Source organism: Saccopteryx bilineata, chromosome 3, assembly GCF_036850765.1.
Source record: "Saccopteryx bilineata isolate mSacBil1 chromosome 3, mSacBil1_pri_phased_curated, whole genome shotgun sequence".
Taxonomy (NCBI): Eukaryota; Metazoa; Chordata; class Mammalia; order Chiroptera; family Emballonuridae; genus Saccopteryx; species Saccopteryx bilineata.
In genome coordinates, this window is record NC_089492.1 from 43,257,043 (window position 1) to 43,273,627 (window position 16,585).

At 37.5% G+C, this 16,585-nt stretch overlaps 1 protein-coding gene across 1 annotated transcript in view; it reads right to left on the bottom strand.

The window, feature by feature from the left end:
• Positions 1-6,590: 6,590 nt before the first annotated feature.
• The window catches only part of TMEM67 (transmembrane protein 67), a 76,282-nt gene continuing 66,287 nt past the window's right edge, over positions 6,591-16,585 (bottom strand). The window contains exons 24-28 of the mRNA XM_066266062.1: positions 12,100-12,216; positions 11,889-11,993; positions 11,271-11,373; positions 7,633-7,775; positions 6,591-7,160 (exon numbers count right to left, since the gene is read on the bottom strand). Coding sequence (XP_066122159.1) covers positions 7,080-7,160; positions 7,633-7,775; positions 11,271-11,373; positions 11,889-11,993; positions 12,100-12,216 — 549 coding nt within the window. The 3' untranslated portion in view covers positions 6,591-7,079. The remainder of the gene's footprint in view (positions 7,161-7,632; positions 7,776-11,270; positions 11,374-11,888; positions 11,994-12,099; positions 12,217-16,585) is intronic.

Sequence of the window (16,585 nt, forward strand, 5' to 3'; positions counted from 1 at the left end):
CCTGCTATCACCATTGCAGGGGCCTCCCTGATCCATTGCCCTTCACGGGAAAACCTGCTTTTTTTTCCCTTGTCTTCTCTTGTGGCTTGCCTGTCTTGGTGAGACACCAATAAACTGAATGGCCCATCATCCTCAGACCCCTCCATTTCTTTACTGTCTGCCCGAATTCAATGGGAACCTGCATGTGAATGGCCACGATGGTGGCTCCTAGCCTTACAGCCCACCAGTTCTTGACTCCATTGTTTCATTACCATCTGTCAAAATCTAATGTGAACCTGCATTGGCCAGGTGGCTCTGATGGTGGCCGTGGCTACTGGCTTTACAGTACATCATATATAACATACTACTATATGTTAATACTGTATGTTAGACATATATTTTAATGTGGCAACTTTAAACCTTCACCGAATGCAATATGGTTTCAGAGTCCTGAAAGCCTACTGTCTTCTCTTAGGTTCTCTTAGAGTTTGTTTTACTATAAGTGAGGCTTCCATATTAACCAAGATAACAAGAGAAGTTTTCCACATGTATAAGTTTGTACATACATGTGCGCTTCACCGCCATTTTCCAGAGCACTTTCTCAGTCCATTGGGACTTTGCTTCTCAGCAATTGTCCACAGTTTGGCTCAAATAAAGTCATTAAAGTTTCTTACAGGTTTAGAAAATTTTATGTTGACAGTTTCTATTTTTAGCATTCAGTTCCCAAACCTGAACTGAAAAAGCTCAGCACTACATATAGTGCTGTACACTTTATCATCTGAGCTGCCCAATGCTGTTGAGTAAGGGGAGGGACAATACACGTGAGGTGTGGTGACAGGCAGGGACGTGAGGGGGAGGGAGCACGGTGTTCCCTGGGCTCTGCGTCAGTGAATTGACCACCCTAAGGAAAACCTGATGAGTTTAGTGTGCTCTCTACTGCCATCTGCTGTCACTGTTGCTTCCATCAAACACAGAGCCAACTCTCTATGTCTTTAAGATACTAACAAAATAGTCCAGTTGAAAGTGACAGGTTAGGACTAAATAGCTCACTTACGTAATATACTGTGAAAGTTCATTTGTTCTGGTTGTTATCAACACTTAGTATTCTAAGTTTTAAAATTTTAGCTGTTTTGGTGGTTTTGTAGTGAGTGGTATCTTGATTTTATTTTGCAATCCCATGATGACTAAGGCTGAGTACTTATATGTGCTTATTAACCATTTGGAAAGCCTTTTTTGAGATGTATCTTCAGTCTTTTGCCTATTTTTATATTAGGTTGTTGTTTTTTCCTTACTGATTTGATTAATTTTTTTTCTGGATGGAAATGCAGTTTTTTTTTTGTTTTTTTTGTTTTTTTTTTAGTCAGAGAGGGATAGATAGGGACGGACAGGCAGGAACAAAGAGAGATGAGAAGCATCAATCATCATTTTTTTGTTACGACACCTCAGTTGTTCTTTGATTGCTTTCTCATATGTGCCTTGACCGTGGGCCTTCAGCAGACCGAGTAACCCCTTGCTCAAGCCAGTAACCTTGGGTCCAAGCTGGTGAGCTTTGCTCAAACCAGATGAGTCCGCGCTCAAGCTGGCGACCTTGGGGTCTCGAACCTGGGTCCTCCGCATCCCAGTCCAATGCTCTATCTACTGCACCACCACCCAGTCAGGCTACACAGATATTTTTAAATATATTTTTTTTCTCATTTAGGTTTGCCTTATCATTCTTTTAATGGTATATTTTACAGATTTCCTAATTTCAATGTAAATAGAAGATTTACATTTAATGTGATTACTTGTAAGTGTAAATTTTATGTAGAATGCAAACTTCAACCTACCAATATTTTCTTTTAAGGTTGGTCATTTTGGGATCTTGTTTAAGAAATCTTGGCCATACACAATAGTCATAAATATCTTATCTTCTAGAAGCTTTATCGGGGTCCCCAAACTTTTTACACAGGGGGCCAGTTCACTGTCCCTCAGACCGTTGGAGGGCCGGACTATAAAAAAACTATGAACAAATCCCTATGCACACTGCACAAACCTTATTTTAAAGTAAAAAAAAAAAACAAAAACGGGAACAAATACAATATTTAAAATAAAGAACAAGTAAATTTAAATCAACAAACTGACCAGTATTTCAATGGGAACTATGCTCCTCTCACTGACCACCAATGAAAGAGGTGCGCCTTCCAGAAGTACGGTGGGGGCCAGATAAATGACCTCAGGAGGCTGCATGCAGCTCACGGGCCGTAGTTTGGGGACCCCTGAGCTTTATCATTTAACCTTTCATATTTGTATCTACCATTTACCTGGAATTGATTTTTGTGACACAAGGGTAGAGATCTTCCCATTGTGATATTCAATTGACCATTCAAAAACCATCCTTTTCTCACTGCACTACATGACACCCTTGTGACAGTGAAGTGACTCCCAGCAATGTGACAGTGTCTTAATGCGGGCTCCAAACATGGATCTTTCAGAATTAAGCATTAATGGGACTTAGTACTAGTACTACCCCCTCCACCACTACCTAGCTAACACATAGCATTTATTATGTGCCAGGCACTCTTCTAAGCACTGTATACTCATTCATTAACTTACTTAATCTCCCCAATAACTCTGTGAGGTAGGTACTATTATTCCCTTTTACAGATGAGAAAATGTAGTCACAGGGAGGTAAGTGACTTGCTCCAAACACCCAGCTAGTAAGTGGTGGAGCCAGTACTTGAAAACAGGCAATCCGGTTCAGATTCTGTGTTCTCAGCCTCTATTTGTTGCCTCTCTTATAGGCAATACAGCCAGCAAAGGGTGGGAGCGGCGAAACATGCCAGTCTCCTAGATCACAGACTGATCATTTCAGAAAAATTTGAGTGTGGAAAATCCCTCTTGCTCATCTGTCTTTTCACTCACTCTTAGAGGTGCTGAAGTATTTACGTGCAGGTAGGCTGGTGAACGTAGCTTAAACTTTCCATAAATACATTTTTAAGATGTAAAAATCTTTCATAATTCAGTTGTTCTTTCCAACTTCATCTTTCTCCAAAACCCCCAAAATGCAGTGTTCTTTTTTTTTTTTTTTTTTCTTTTCATTTTTCTGAAGCTGGAAACAGGGAGAGACAGTCAGACAGACTCCCGCATGCGCCCGACCGGGATCCACCCAGCACGCCCACCAGGGGAGACGCTCTGCCCACCAGGGGGCGATGTTCTGCCCCTCTGGGGCGTCGCCATGTTGCGACCAGAGCCACTCTAGCGCCTGAGGCAGAGGCCACAGAGGCATCCCCAGCGCCCGGGCCATCTTTGCTCCAATGGAGCCTTGGCTGCGGGAGGGGAAGAGAGAGACAGAGAGGAAAGCGCGGCGGAGGGGTGGAGAAGCAAATGGGCGCTTCTCCTGTGTGCCCTGGCGGGGAATCGAACCCGGGTCCTCCGCACGCTAGGAGTGTTCTGTCTTTTTAATGTAATGGTCAGTCAGGTGGGGCCACAAGAGTTGACAAAGAAACAGGAGGTATCCCACGCCACACAGAGTCACTTGGAGAAGCACCAGTGTTGGTCAGGAAGCAGAGGGACAGGAGTGAGGGGACAGCCTAGGCCACAGGGTCGTTTCTGCATTCTGCAGAAAAGGTAAGGCAGGGCAGAGAGGAACAATTTAGGATTGGCTATCTTGAATAATTACAGCAGGCTTTAAGCTATAGGAGTGGTCTCTAACTGCCCGGTACCTGATCCCGGGATGATGTTGGCAGAGGAATATTATCTCCTGGGTACATGGGCCAGACAGAGTAGATATGAATCTGGATTGGTTAGTTTGCATCAAAAGCATGCTCCTGGCTAGGCTCGTCGTGAACTCTAAACACTGGCTAGTCCAAGTAGGACTGTCTTTAGAGTCAGAAAAAAAATTTTAAGATGTGAAAACACCAGAGTATACAAAAAAATTTTAAAACAAATACAGGGGTGGGCTAATGTAAGTTTAAAGTTGTTCATATGGAAAAAGAAATCCAAATAAATAATACAATAATAAATAAGAATAAACTGTAAACCTACTTTTGCCCACCCCTGTATACATATTCTATATTCAAACCACCTGCCACAACTACCACGTATTTCATCTCAGAGGATATACTACTATTCCTTGCTTTGACTGCACTTATCTTTAAATCTTAGATCAAATACCACTTTTTTCAGGTCAAAGCCCTGATGACCACAGATGCATAGTTAAAGCTTTCCCCGTATCACACCCTGGTGGTTATAGCACTTTTCAGATTTCCTCTACTAACTACTATGAGAACTTTCTGAGTAGCTGGGGAGTGGGAAGAGGTAAAAGTGTTGTTTGAATAAATTAGCAAATGAAACTCTCCCAAGGAAAATATTCCATTCTCCTCCCTTTTTTCTGATCTGTACCATGAAGCACACGATGTGATGATAGCTCCTTCGTGCCTCCTTTTAACAATGGCTGTGACTGACCAGGGCCCTTTCCCGGTGAGGCTGGAGTGGCGGAAGTGGAGGCTCAGATATTTTTACTGGTCACTTAATGATAACAATAATCTGAGTCTTAGTATCATATACTTAATTTATTAGCAAAATAAAAATATATTTGGAGGCAGTAGTTTTAAACTAAAAACAGAATTGCAGTATTTAGATTTATTCACTATTATAAGTCTACTTTAATAAAGTGGTAAGCAAAGGCTACTATTTCCATTGCAGAGACGCAGAATGAAGCTCATAGATACCAAATGACTTGGTTTAACATTCCAAAGCTAGTAAGTGACAGGGGCAAAATTCTTATTTGAATCCAGGGCTTCTGTTACTAAATCTGGTGCATTGTCCATTAAGCTACACTGTTCATCTTAAATTTATTTTCCTTCAGCTTTTGTCAATATTTACAGACAACAAAAAGGATGCATGTTTCATGTTTACAAGCACTGAGTTAATGATCATTTTGAATGCTTCCCGACTCAGGTAACCAGTACTGCCTCAAAAGACAGTTTGTTAAGACAACAATTCAAGATAAGTAACCAAAATAAACATCTCATAACAGTGAGGTTGATCTGCAGAATTATTTTAAGGGCTTATGCATTTTTAGGGAGACTACAAAGCACATAGCAGCTTGTGAAGAATCTCTAGGTGAAGCTAGAATTTGTTTCATTATGAAATGATGCAGAGACTTATCAAATGGTTCTAAGTAATCAGAAAAAATTAGGGATACAAGATGAGAAATACAGTGCATTGATACAACAGAAATAGACAAGGATGATAAAAATCCAGTGGAAAATCAGTCATGTGATCATAAAATTTAAACTATGGCAATGTGAACAAAAGTTTAGTTCATAAAAATCTGAACATGTCTTTCTATATCTAACCAAAATAAAAAGTAATACTGTACAAAACTAATATAGAATGATTTTTTAAAAATGTCTTTATCAATTGGTAAGTCAACTGATCCTATTTTTTTAATTTCCATTTAAAAACATTCACAGTAATATTAATTTCTTATATGTGTAATAAGAGTTGAATTTCTTTCATATGCTTCTGTGCAGGTTGCTTTTAAAAATCCATGCTAGTGTATGTATTTATCTCTGCAGCTTTTATAAAGGGATTCTTGTAATAGGACCCTCCAGGAAGTGCAGTTTCAAATATTTGACTTACTAGCCTTCCTTCTTTCTCCTTAGCAATCCTCAAGATTCAGGGAAATGTGTAAGATTCAACTTTGGCAATGGCTGAGGACCTCTGCCTCAATATGCTGTATTTATTCCTAAGTGCTATTTCATGAAAGATACATTAATCAAACAAAAAACAAACACTAAGTATTTTATTTTGTTTTTAATTAAACAATATAAATAGTATTTACAAAGTATTAACATAGAAAGCAGTAAGAAATGTTAGTGTGGGAGTTAATGATCATTATACTTGAAATACAAGGTGCTTTTCAAGTACACAGTATATAATGAAAGGATTATTAAAGAGCATAATGAAGAAAAAATAATATAATGAAAAAATTTAGCCATATGGCTCAGAATTAACATTAAGTATATTTTGGATCCTAATATTTTTTTCCTTATTTTAAAAAAATACAAGCCTAGTTAGTGTCTTATGAAGCTTAAGTTTGCTTTAAATAACCTTGTCAATATAACATGATAAACTTACAGTTTATTTGTTATTTACAATCTTTAAACATAACAGAAGAGCAAAACTTTGATAGTGCTTTAAAATGTTAAGTAATTAAAATGTATAAAATACTATATTGGGAAAAATGTCACACATAGCTTAATAAAGGCAAATAATATTTCATGAGAAGAATATAATGACCTAAAAATACAGGTATACAAAGAAATAAATATATACCATGTCTTGAGATGCCTATTAGTCCAATAGGAAATTAGTCCACTGCCAAACAGGGTGAGAAAACTGAGTTAGCAATCTACAATTTTAACTTTCTAATTACACTTGAAAATATTTTTCAACATTTATTTAACCACAAAGTATGTAAAACAAGAAAATATTAAACTGAACACGAGGCTTGAATCTAGAATCAAATATTTTCAATGTGAGAAAACACAGGCAAATCCCAGTTTAAAAAATAATCTATAGAGATAAATGATGGAAATGGAAACTGATTGTTAAAAAGAGTTACGCTGAAAGCAACATTTAGATATTTTTTTTATTTTTTTTTTTTTTTCATTTTTAGAGAGGAGAGTGAGACAGAGAGAGAGAAGGGGGGAGGAGCTGGAAGCATCAACTCCCATATGTGCCTTGACCAGGCAAGCCCAGGGTTTGAACCGGCAACCTCAGCGTTTCCAGGTTGACACTTTACCCACTGCACCACCACAGGTCAGGCAACATTTAGATATTTTGTGCCCCACTGTCAGTGCTAATTTGTGAGTTAGTGAATTAACTATTATATATAACAAAAAACAGTATTTTCCATTTTACCACATTATATACTCACAAAGAAAGTTTTATACGCACAAATTATAAAAATAAATCTTTCTGTAGATTAAAAACAAATAAAAATAGGATAATTTATATTATAAATTTTAAAAAATATGGCAAAGTAATCTGATAATCATGACTGCCTTTTTGTCATGATTATATTCCATCTTTTAAGTTATCTAGTCAATAAATTAAATCAAAAATCTTTGATCCACCAGTGTTTTGGATGCCAAATTCTTCTGTCCTACAATATTACGGATAAATCTAAAAATCTGGAAAAAAAATTAAAACAATTCAGGATTATAAAATATATATATAAATAAAATTAAATATGCAAATCAATTAAAATGTCTAAATTAAACTAGCCCTGAGCTAGACTCCAGGTTTGTCTTTTTGTTCTGTTAGCATCTCCTGTAGAGGGTGAATGCAACTCTAATTACTGTTCACATCTGGCATCTAGCAGATGGATAATTTAAGTGTCTTCCTACTAGATTCCTTTCACCTCTGCTCATGCAACTTACGCCCTCTACAAGACCCCAGCACTTCACTGACCCTGATGGAAAGTGTAGAATGACACTGGTTGAAATGTTATTCCTTTTTTTTTTTTTTGGTAAGGTTAATTATATTCTAAACCTTTATAAATTCCTAGTGAAAGTAGACACTGTTACTTTGTGCTATGAAAATAAATATTTACTTTCAACACATTTCTCTGAAAAGAAACCCAGAAAGAATTTAAAATGTTACCTCTTGTTGTAGGTATGTAAGGAAGGCTGCTAAAATAAAATTTTGGCAAGCCAAGTCCACCACACAAAAGAACAGCATTTCATAAATAAGAAGAGCAGCTTCGTTTCCATAATACAGAACAGTGGTGAAAGAATAACCTTCATCTGTTAAAAATAAAAAGCAATTTATAAGATATAAATTAGAAATTTATTTATTTATTTACTTTTATTTATTTATTTTTTTACAGAGACAGAGAGAGAGAGTCAGAGAGAGGGATAGATAGGGACAGACAGACAGGAATAGAGAGAGGATATAAATTTCTGTTGATAAAAATTTGGATATTTAAAAACAGCATAAGAAAGAGCCTAACCAGGCAGTGATGTAGTGGATAAAGAATCAGATTGAGATGCATAAGACCTAGGTTTGAAACCTTGAGGTCAACAGTTTGAGTGCAGGCTCATCCGGCTTGAGCGCAGGCTCACCAGCTTGAGTGCAGGGTTGCTGGCTTGAGTGTGGGATCATAGACATGATCCCGTGGCTGCTGGCTTGAGCCCAAAAGTCTCCAGCTTGAAGCCCAAGGTCACTGGCTTGAATACGGGGTCACTCAGTGTGCTGTAGCCCCTCGGTCAAGGCAATATGAGAAAGCAATCAATGAACAACTAAGGTGTCGCAACAAAGAATTGATGCTTCTATCTCTCCCTTCCTGTCTGCCCCTATCTGTCCCTTTCTCTGTTAATAAATAAATAAATATAAACAGCATAATAGAAACTAGTTACTACTTATAGTACCGTGTGGTTTACAAAAAAAAACCCCTAAAAAACAAAGGATATTAAAATTTGCTAACCTAAAAGGTTAGTCAAGGAACTCTGTTCATAAAATTCAGTTTTAACATTTGCACCAAGAGTTGGTAATTGCTAGTAGTGTAAGTATATCAATACCTCTCTAAGACTAAGTAATGAATATCCTTCTGTTTATATAAGTAAAGGCTAAAGAATCTTAGAAAGACTCTCTTAAAGTTAAAAAAGCAACAAGGACTAGAATAGTACATAGTGTATTATATGTAGTCCTTAAAGGTTCTGCTCTGAAACCTCTTCTCACTTCACAAGAAGAGGTGCATCCTTTTTGGGATGTAAACATCCTTTTAAGATTCTGATGGATGCTGCAGACCCTTTCAACAGAGGGAAAGAAAACAAGTACACACATATATAAATAAAATATTTGTAATGTATTTAAAAAAATTAACAAGCCTGTTCTGTATGCTCTCCTGGGTGATCTATCACTGCCATTGCTTCAACAATGACCCCATTTGCTGAGACTCCCCCACTTTTGTGCGCCTTTATTTTTTCTATGAACCATTCTCTTATATTTAATGCCTAACTGGACATGTCATCTTGAATACCCCAAAGGTACCTCAGGACACAACACTTTCATAACTAAATTCATCCTCCTTCCCTCACAACCTGGTTCTTCATTTGTATTCCTTGTCTTAGTGAAAAGGCACCACCAAACCACCTAGTCACACAAGCTGGAAATCTGAATAATTTTTGACTCCTCTTTCTCTTCTACCACATTTTTCCTTAACATCTCTGGCATTAAATGTAATCTTCCTTCTTTATCCCCATTACTACTGACTTAGCTTATTCTCATTATCTCCTAATAAAGATGAAGAAGAAGATGATGATGATTGTGTTGTCATTAGAAACAGTAATAACACCACTTTACTGTGTGCCTACCCATACCAGGTTCTTTATATAGGATAAAATACATAAAAACATAACAACCTTTAGAGAATTGTACTTAATTTTACAGAGAGGGCATTAAAGTTCAGAAAGGGTAAACACTTTTCTCAAGTTCACAAAACAATAAGAGATGGATTTTGAATCCGAGACATGAAGACTTTGAAAGCTATACTGTCATGTTGTTAACTTAACCTATTCACTACTCCCAGAATAAAGTTTCCAACTTACAAATCAGATCTGCTTAGGACTTTCTGATACCATCCAGTTCATTAGCAATAGTTTCCAGATTGTTTCCTCTAGCAGAATAAAATGTGGAGCATGCATCCCACAATAGGCATATTTTATTAATTACTAGTGTAGATATTATACATTTTAAAAAATATAAGTTAAAAATGGACTTGCAAATATGCAAATAGACATTTTAATCTTTTTTTATCATATCTCCATAAATCAACCTGCACACTTCCTACGAGAGACAAAAATTTAAAAAAATTTTGTTTTTAAAAACAATTGCCCTATGGGATAAAGTAAAATTCCTTAGGGTATGAGACAAAACCTTTGGGGTTGGCTTTCTGTTCTCTTTATCTTTCTTCTTTTTTTTTTTAGCAAGAGAGAGAGAGAGACGGGAAGGGAAAGAGATGAGAAGCATCAACTCATAGTTGTGGCACCTTAATTGTTCATTGACTGCTTTTTCATAGGTGCTTTGACCAGGGGCACCAGCTGAGCCAGTGACACTTCCTCAAGCCAGAGACCTTGGGCTTCAAGCAAGCAACCTTTGGGTTCAAGCCAGCAACCATGAGGTCATGTCTACAATCCTATGTTCAAGCCAGCGACCCTGTACTCAAGCTGGCGACCTCAGAGACCTCAGGTTTTTAAACCTGGGTCCTCAGTGTCCCAGGCCGATGCTCTATCTACTGCACCACTGCCTGGTCAGGCTGCTCTCTTTATCTTTCAAGCATTCTTTCTCACTGTCCCACTACATATAAGGCTTCAATCATAAAGTTCATTCCCCTTCTGCTCAAATGTCTTTGGCTCTCTTCTCTTGATCCTTCTGTTTGACAATAGCAATTTATATATATATATATATTTTTTTTTTTAGCAATTTATTTTTAATAAGTTGCCCAAACTTCTCTATGTTGCTTCTCTGGCTTCACCCTGTGTCTGGATAGGTTTTCTGTTTTCCTCTCTGTACCCAGTACAAGCTTAGGTTTTCTATTTTCCTTCCTGTATGCAGTGTAAGATGTGCCTGCACAGAAATCCATCCCAGTATCTCTCCACTCTCCCATTCACATGCCTGCTTTCCACAGTCTACTCAAGTTGCTGAAGGGAAGGACCCACCGGTCTGTGTATTCCAGGACTGGCACATGTGGCACTCAGTGATGCATGGGTAAGTGATAGCTAGGCCAGGACATTGGTTAATACCGTTTACATTCTGACCAAGTCATACAAGAGCTTATCAGTAACATTAAAAGTGGCACATACACTACCTTTTTAATGATAAGAAATCATGCTTGGTCACTATCCCCATCACAGACATCTGTGATTTTTAAGAATTTAAATAAAATGAAAATTAAATGTTAAAAATTAATCACAAATATTTTTCTTCAAATGTTTCATAAGTTTGCTACTGAATGAACATTCCAATAAAACCTGAATTTTATTTGTGTTACTATCTCTTCTATGTGTGCCATTGCTTTTGAAATTCAGCTTTTTAACTTTCTTGTAGAATAATTATTTTTATGTATTCATCTCTTACATGATATAACAAAATGGAACACAAAACTATTATAATTCCATGAAGTTAACAAAATTCAGTTTCCTTTTTATATAAAATTATAAAGTCAAAAGTTAATAACTATAAACACTTTTTTCAAACTGTGAAAACAGTAATCACGTTCAGCAAAGGCAGTTGAGGGATACCATTGTAAAAGATGCTTTTTTCCATTGGTTCCATGAATTCTATTCCAAGAATTCTTTCAAGAAGCAATTTATCTCTTATAAAGTAGTCCATTTCCTTATGAACCTAATATAAAAAGGCACAGTAATTTTAAAAAATCATTAAGTGTTTCTCAATCTTTCTAAAATCTAAAGGAATAAAAACAAAAAACAAAGAATGTCTGTTTTCCACTGGGCATTATAACAAAATTTGTTAAAAATATTTTCATTTTTAAATGCTCTTAGTATTATATTTAGGACTAGAAATACTAATAATTTATAATTAGTTTTTCAGAAATTAATAAACATAGCACAACATAATTTTATAGTAAATAATACTGATTTTGATAACTGGTTAACAAAATTCCAGTATACACATATTTTAGGTAATCACCAATATGTTGATAGAAATGCAAAATCTCATTTTACTTTTACATTACTAAATCCACAGTATTAATTTTGACAGAAAAAAAAAAAAGGATTTCTTCCCCTCCAGCAAATCCACCACCATGCTTGATGCTTGACTAAAAAATAACTGACACTCCTGGTTAACTTTTTAAAAACTGCATTTTGATTCTAAAATATAAATGTTGACATACATACATGATCGATAAAAGAGCCAAGAAATTTATTCATAGTATGATATGCTTTTATACTCTGTTCAAAAGTACTTGCTGATGAACTCAACAGTCTAGCAGGGCCATTTTTCTAACGTGAAAAAGAGACAAGAATAAATGCAAATATCTTAACATTCCTGGTATTTAAACAACATGAAATACTGGTAAAATATATTTTAATGATATTTTATACAAACCCTTGTTAGTGTCTCATGAATTCTGTCATAGTGCTGTCTCATTTGGCTAGAAATTGCAATCTGAAAAGTCTGGCCTTCTGTGTTGGGTATCAAACCTCTCTGGCTACACAAATTCTCCTGAAAAGTTAAAGGATTTAAATTAAAACAAAGGTTATAAAAATTTCGCTTGTTAAAAAAATTATCTTTTTGTTGGTATCACATATTGCAGAACTCCTAGGCCAACTGAAATGACACTGAAACCACATTTGAGACAAAGAGATTCTAACATTATCCCAGATTCCTACTCTCTAGGTTTTACTGGTTTCCATTTAGTCATGCTCCCTTGCAGGTCTCTAAATTATCTCCTTTACTCTGTTCTACTTAAAAAAAAAAAAAAAAAAAAAGCAAAACAAAAAAAAAAACTCATTCTAAGTTAATTGTGTATTGATATTCTTAGCTTTCTTTATGATTAACTTTATTGCTCTTTAATGCATATTGAAAAGTCAAATATTAGATTTTTATAAATACAAATGATCCTGTTTGTTTTCTAAACATTTTTAAAACACTTCTTTAACTCAAAAAGAAGGCAGTGATACATAACCTAACAGTTAATGTATGAACCAGATATCCATTTCAAGTCTCCTTGACAGGACTTGACTTCTGACAACCATAAATATAAAATTCTGCCCCACTCTACCATCCAGCCAATTCTATCAGTGATTCAAAGTCAGCTCGAGTTCTCTTGCCTCCATTCTCTTGCCTCTATGTGCCTCCTCTAGAGCTTAACATTTTCCTTCTTTGTCTAAACTTAATATTCAAGATAATAACACTTGGTTTTCTACAGACTTAAAGGAAATCTTCATGTAGTAAATGTCTCCATTAAAAAAATATATGTGTTTTCCCCCCTGATTAAACACAAGCTAGTGCAGATACTTTATAAAACATAGAGAGGTATGAAAAACAAAATGTCACCTATAATTTTATCACCCAGAGGTACAGGTATTTTAAAGTACTTCATCTCTAGTCCTTTGTCTACGCATGTATAAATAGATGGCAAAGATTGGGATCATACAAATTTTTCATTTAACATTATATCCTGACCAACTCTCCATGTCATTAAATATTCTATAGAATGTGATTTTAAATGTCTACATAGAATTTTACTGTACAAGTAATCTAATTTATTTAATATTCTCTCATTTTTACATGTTTTTGCTCTTATAACCTGTGATGAAGATACTGAACCTAATTAGTTATGCACATTGCTAATTATTTACCTGAGTTAGAGTCACAGAATTCCTGAGTTAGAAATATACAATTGTTGTCCCACATTATTTTTATTATTATTATCATTATTTTTAGCAAGAGAGATATGGAGAGACAACAAGGGAGATAAGAAATATCAGTTCGTAGTTGCATCACTATAGTTGTTCATTGATTGATTCTCATTTGTGCCTTGACGGGGGTAGGGGGATCCAACCGAGCTAGTGACCCCTTGCTCAAGCCAGTGACCTAGGGCTCAAGCCAGTAATCTTGGGCTTTAAGGCAGCAACCTTTGGGCTCAAAATGGCAACCATGGGATCATGTCAATGATCCCATGCTCAAGATGGTGACCTTGGGGTTTTGAACCTGGGACCTCCGCATCCCAGGTTGACTCTCTATCCATTGCACCACCACTGGTCAGGCTGTCCCACTTTATTGATGCATTCATTGGCTGATTCTCATATGTGCCCTGACTAGAGACTGAACCCACACCTTGGTATATCAGGACAACACTCTAAGCAACTGAACTAGCTGGGCAAGGCTACATTTCACCTTTTAATATGGGTGTAATATCTAGTAGTAATCAATTAACCAATTGATCCAGCTAAAAGTATTAAGTAGACTGTATTTGAGATGTCATTATCATGTACTAAATTCTTACAAGTCATATAGGTATCATCCCTTTATCAATAAACCCTCTTGTCTTTTCCTCTTATGTATTTCCTTACCAATTTTGTTTCATCTTTCCTTCCAATTTTTCTTTTTCTTTTGAAGCAAACCTCAGATACCATGTCATTTCGTTTATAAATACCTCTGTATCTCTAATGAGGTCTTTTTAAAAATAATTTATTTTCCAATTACAGTTTACACTCAATATTATTTTGTATTAGTTTCAAATGTATCTAATAAGGTTTTTTTTAAAATAAAACCATCATGGAGATCTACAGATGGCAGTGGAGAAGGCGGATGTTATACTCACCTCCTCCCAGGATTAAACTGAAATTACAACTAAATTATAAAAAATTTAACCAAATAACAAGCTGAAGACTAGCTGACAAGAAGCCATACAACAAAAATACACAGAAGAAGCCACACTGAGACTGGCAAGAAGGGCGGAGATGTGAAAAGTGCTAAGCCTATTCCTATAGGTGGCGGCAGAGGGTCCAGAGAGATATCTTAGCTATGGATGTGGTTCCCCCTTAGAATTGTGGGGCATAAACCTCAAGCCAGGCTGTCCAGCCCAGAGCACCAGAGTCTGGAAGAAGTACCCACATAACATTCAGCTGGGAGGCCTGACATGTGGTGGCACAGTGGATAAAAGTGTTAATCTGAAACGCTGAGGTCGCTAGTTCTAAACCCTGGCTTTCCTGGTCAAGGCACATACGGGAGTTAATGCTTCCTGCTCCTTCCTTCTTCTCTCTCTTTTCTAAAAAGTAAATACATTTTTAAAAATCTTAAAAAAACAAAACCACATGCAGCTGTGAAAAGCAGTGGAGTTTCTATCCATTAGGGAGAGACAGCTAGAGACACAGGCACCCTATTCAAGGACCAACACACAAAATATTATTTGCAGCCACTCACCCTGGACTCTGGCAGAAGGAGGGAGGAGTGGACTAGAGTCATAGGAGGAGAGTCTGGGGTTTTTGGCTCTGGAAAGAGACCTGGGGGGACAGCCACCAGGACCCCTATGCTGAGTCATTCTCCAAACTAAATACCCCATTATTCCTGGGTGGAGCACTCCACTCCCTACAGCATCAGCAGGGGAAAAAGCAACTGTCCCACCCTCTGGACTTCCACTCACTCCACCTTGTGGAGTTTAGGTTCTATTAAGGAGTCAGAAGCCTAGGCAAGGGTATAGAGGTCTAGGCAGAGTTGGGGGGTATCAGTGACTCAGTTGTCTGGCTTTGGGGTAGGGTCCATTCACCCTACTTTCCCATGAATCTGACTGGCACTTTCTCCTCACAGGAGATCCATAAACCACCTTCCTGGCTTCCGGCAGACCCACACTCTTGGCTCTGGAGGCTTTACTGGCTGGATCCCTAGTGACTCGTGCTGAGGTAGAGGCAAATTCTCGGTCAGACTAAATCTAGTGGTTCTGGGTTGGGGGATATATCAATTACCTTCCCCGAAGCCTGATCAGTACCTGCCCATCATGGAAATCCAGTAGCCCCATCTTTCCAATTCCACTAGAGGTTCTTTCAGTGACTGAGGCTAGCATGGGGAGGTAGGTCATGGGGGGCCTTAAAACATTTGCTGGCCTAAGTGCTGGTAAAAGCCAGACTTGGTGTGCTGCTTGATCATTCCCACCACAGTCAGAGGCAGGCAGAAATTGTGGAATATTTGTAGCTTCAAAAAGGTTGCCAAGGGCCAGTCATAGACAGTGTTTTACATTGGTCTGCACCAGAGTCCCTCCCAAGAGGCCCAGAACCAAACACCCAGTGGCCAGCTTCAGACAACATCAGACCAGGATCCAATTAGTTTCACAAGCAGCATATCCATAGAGAGATCTTGTTGGACATCAAACCCAGCTGAGGCAAATTTCACTTCCTGTATTCAGCACCTGCATAGCAGCTTGCATGCTTTGATCAGGGTAGTGCCTCACAGTCAGTCAGCATGAGGAGCAATCCCATACACAATGTGCCAATAGCAATCAAGACTCAATTACAACACTGAGGTCCACATAACCCACACAAGGGGCATTCCTGGAGCACCCAGCTCAGGTGATAAAGGAGACTGCACAACTGAACCCCACAAAACACCTAGTAAAGAATGCCATCCCATGAAGACAGAATCATCTAATCATAAAAACAAATCTATCTAATTCACAAAAACAAATACAAAGAGGCTTCCAAAAGGGGGAAAGAAAAGAAGCAGGTCCCAAATGATATAACAGGAGATATCTCCAGAAAAGGAGCTAAATGAAATGGAGGCAAGCAATTTATCATATAGCAGGTGTCCCCAAACTACGGCCCGCGGGCTGCATGCGGCCCCCTGAGGCCATTTATCCGGCCCCTGCTGCACTTCTGGAAGGGGCACCTCTTTCACTGGTGGTTAGTGAGAGGAACACTGTATGTGGTGGCCCTCCAACGGTCTGTGGGACAGTGAACTGGCCCCCTGTGTAAAATGTTTGGGGACCCCTGACAGAGTTTAATGTAATAGTTATAAGAATGTACAACAGCATGAAAAAGAATATAGAAACCATAAAAAAGAAACAATCAGAAATGAAGAATACGATATCTAACAT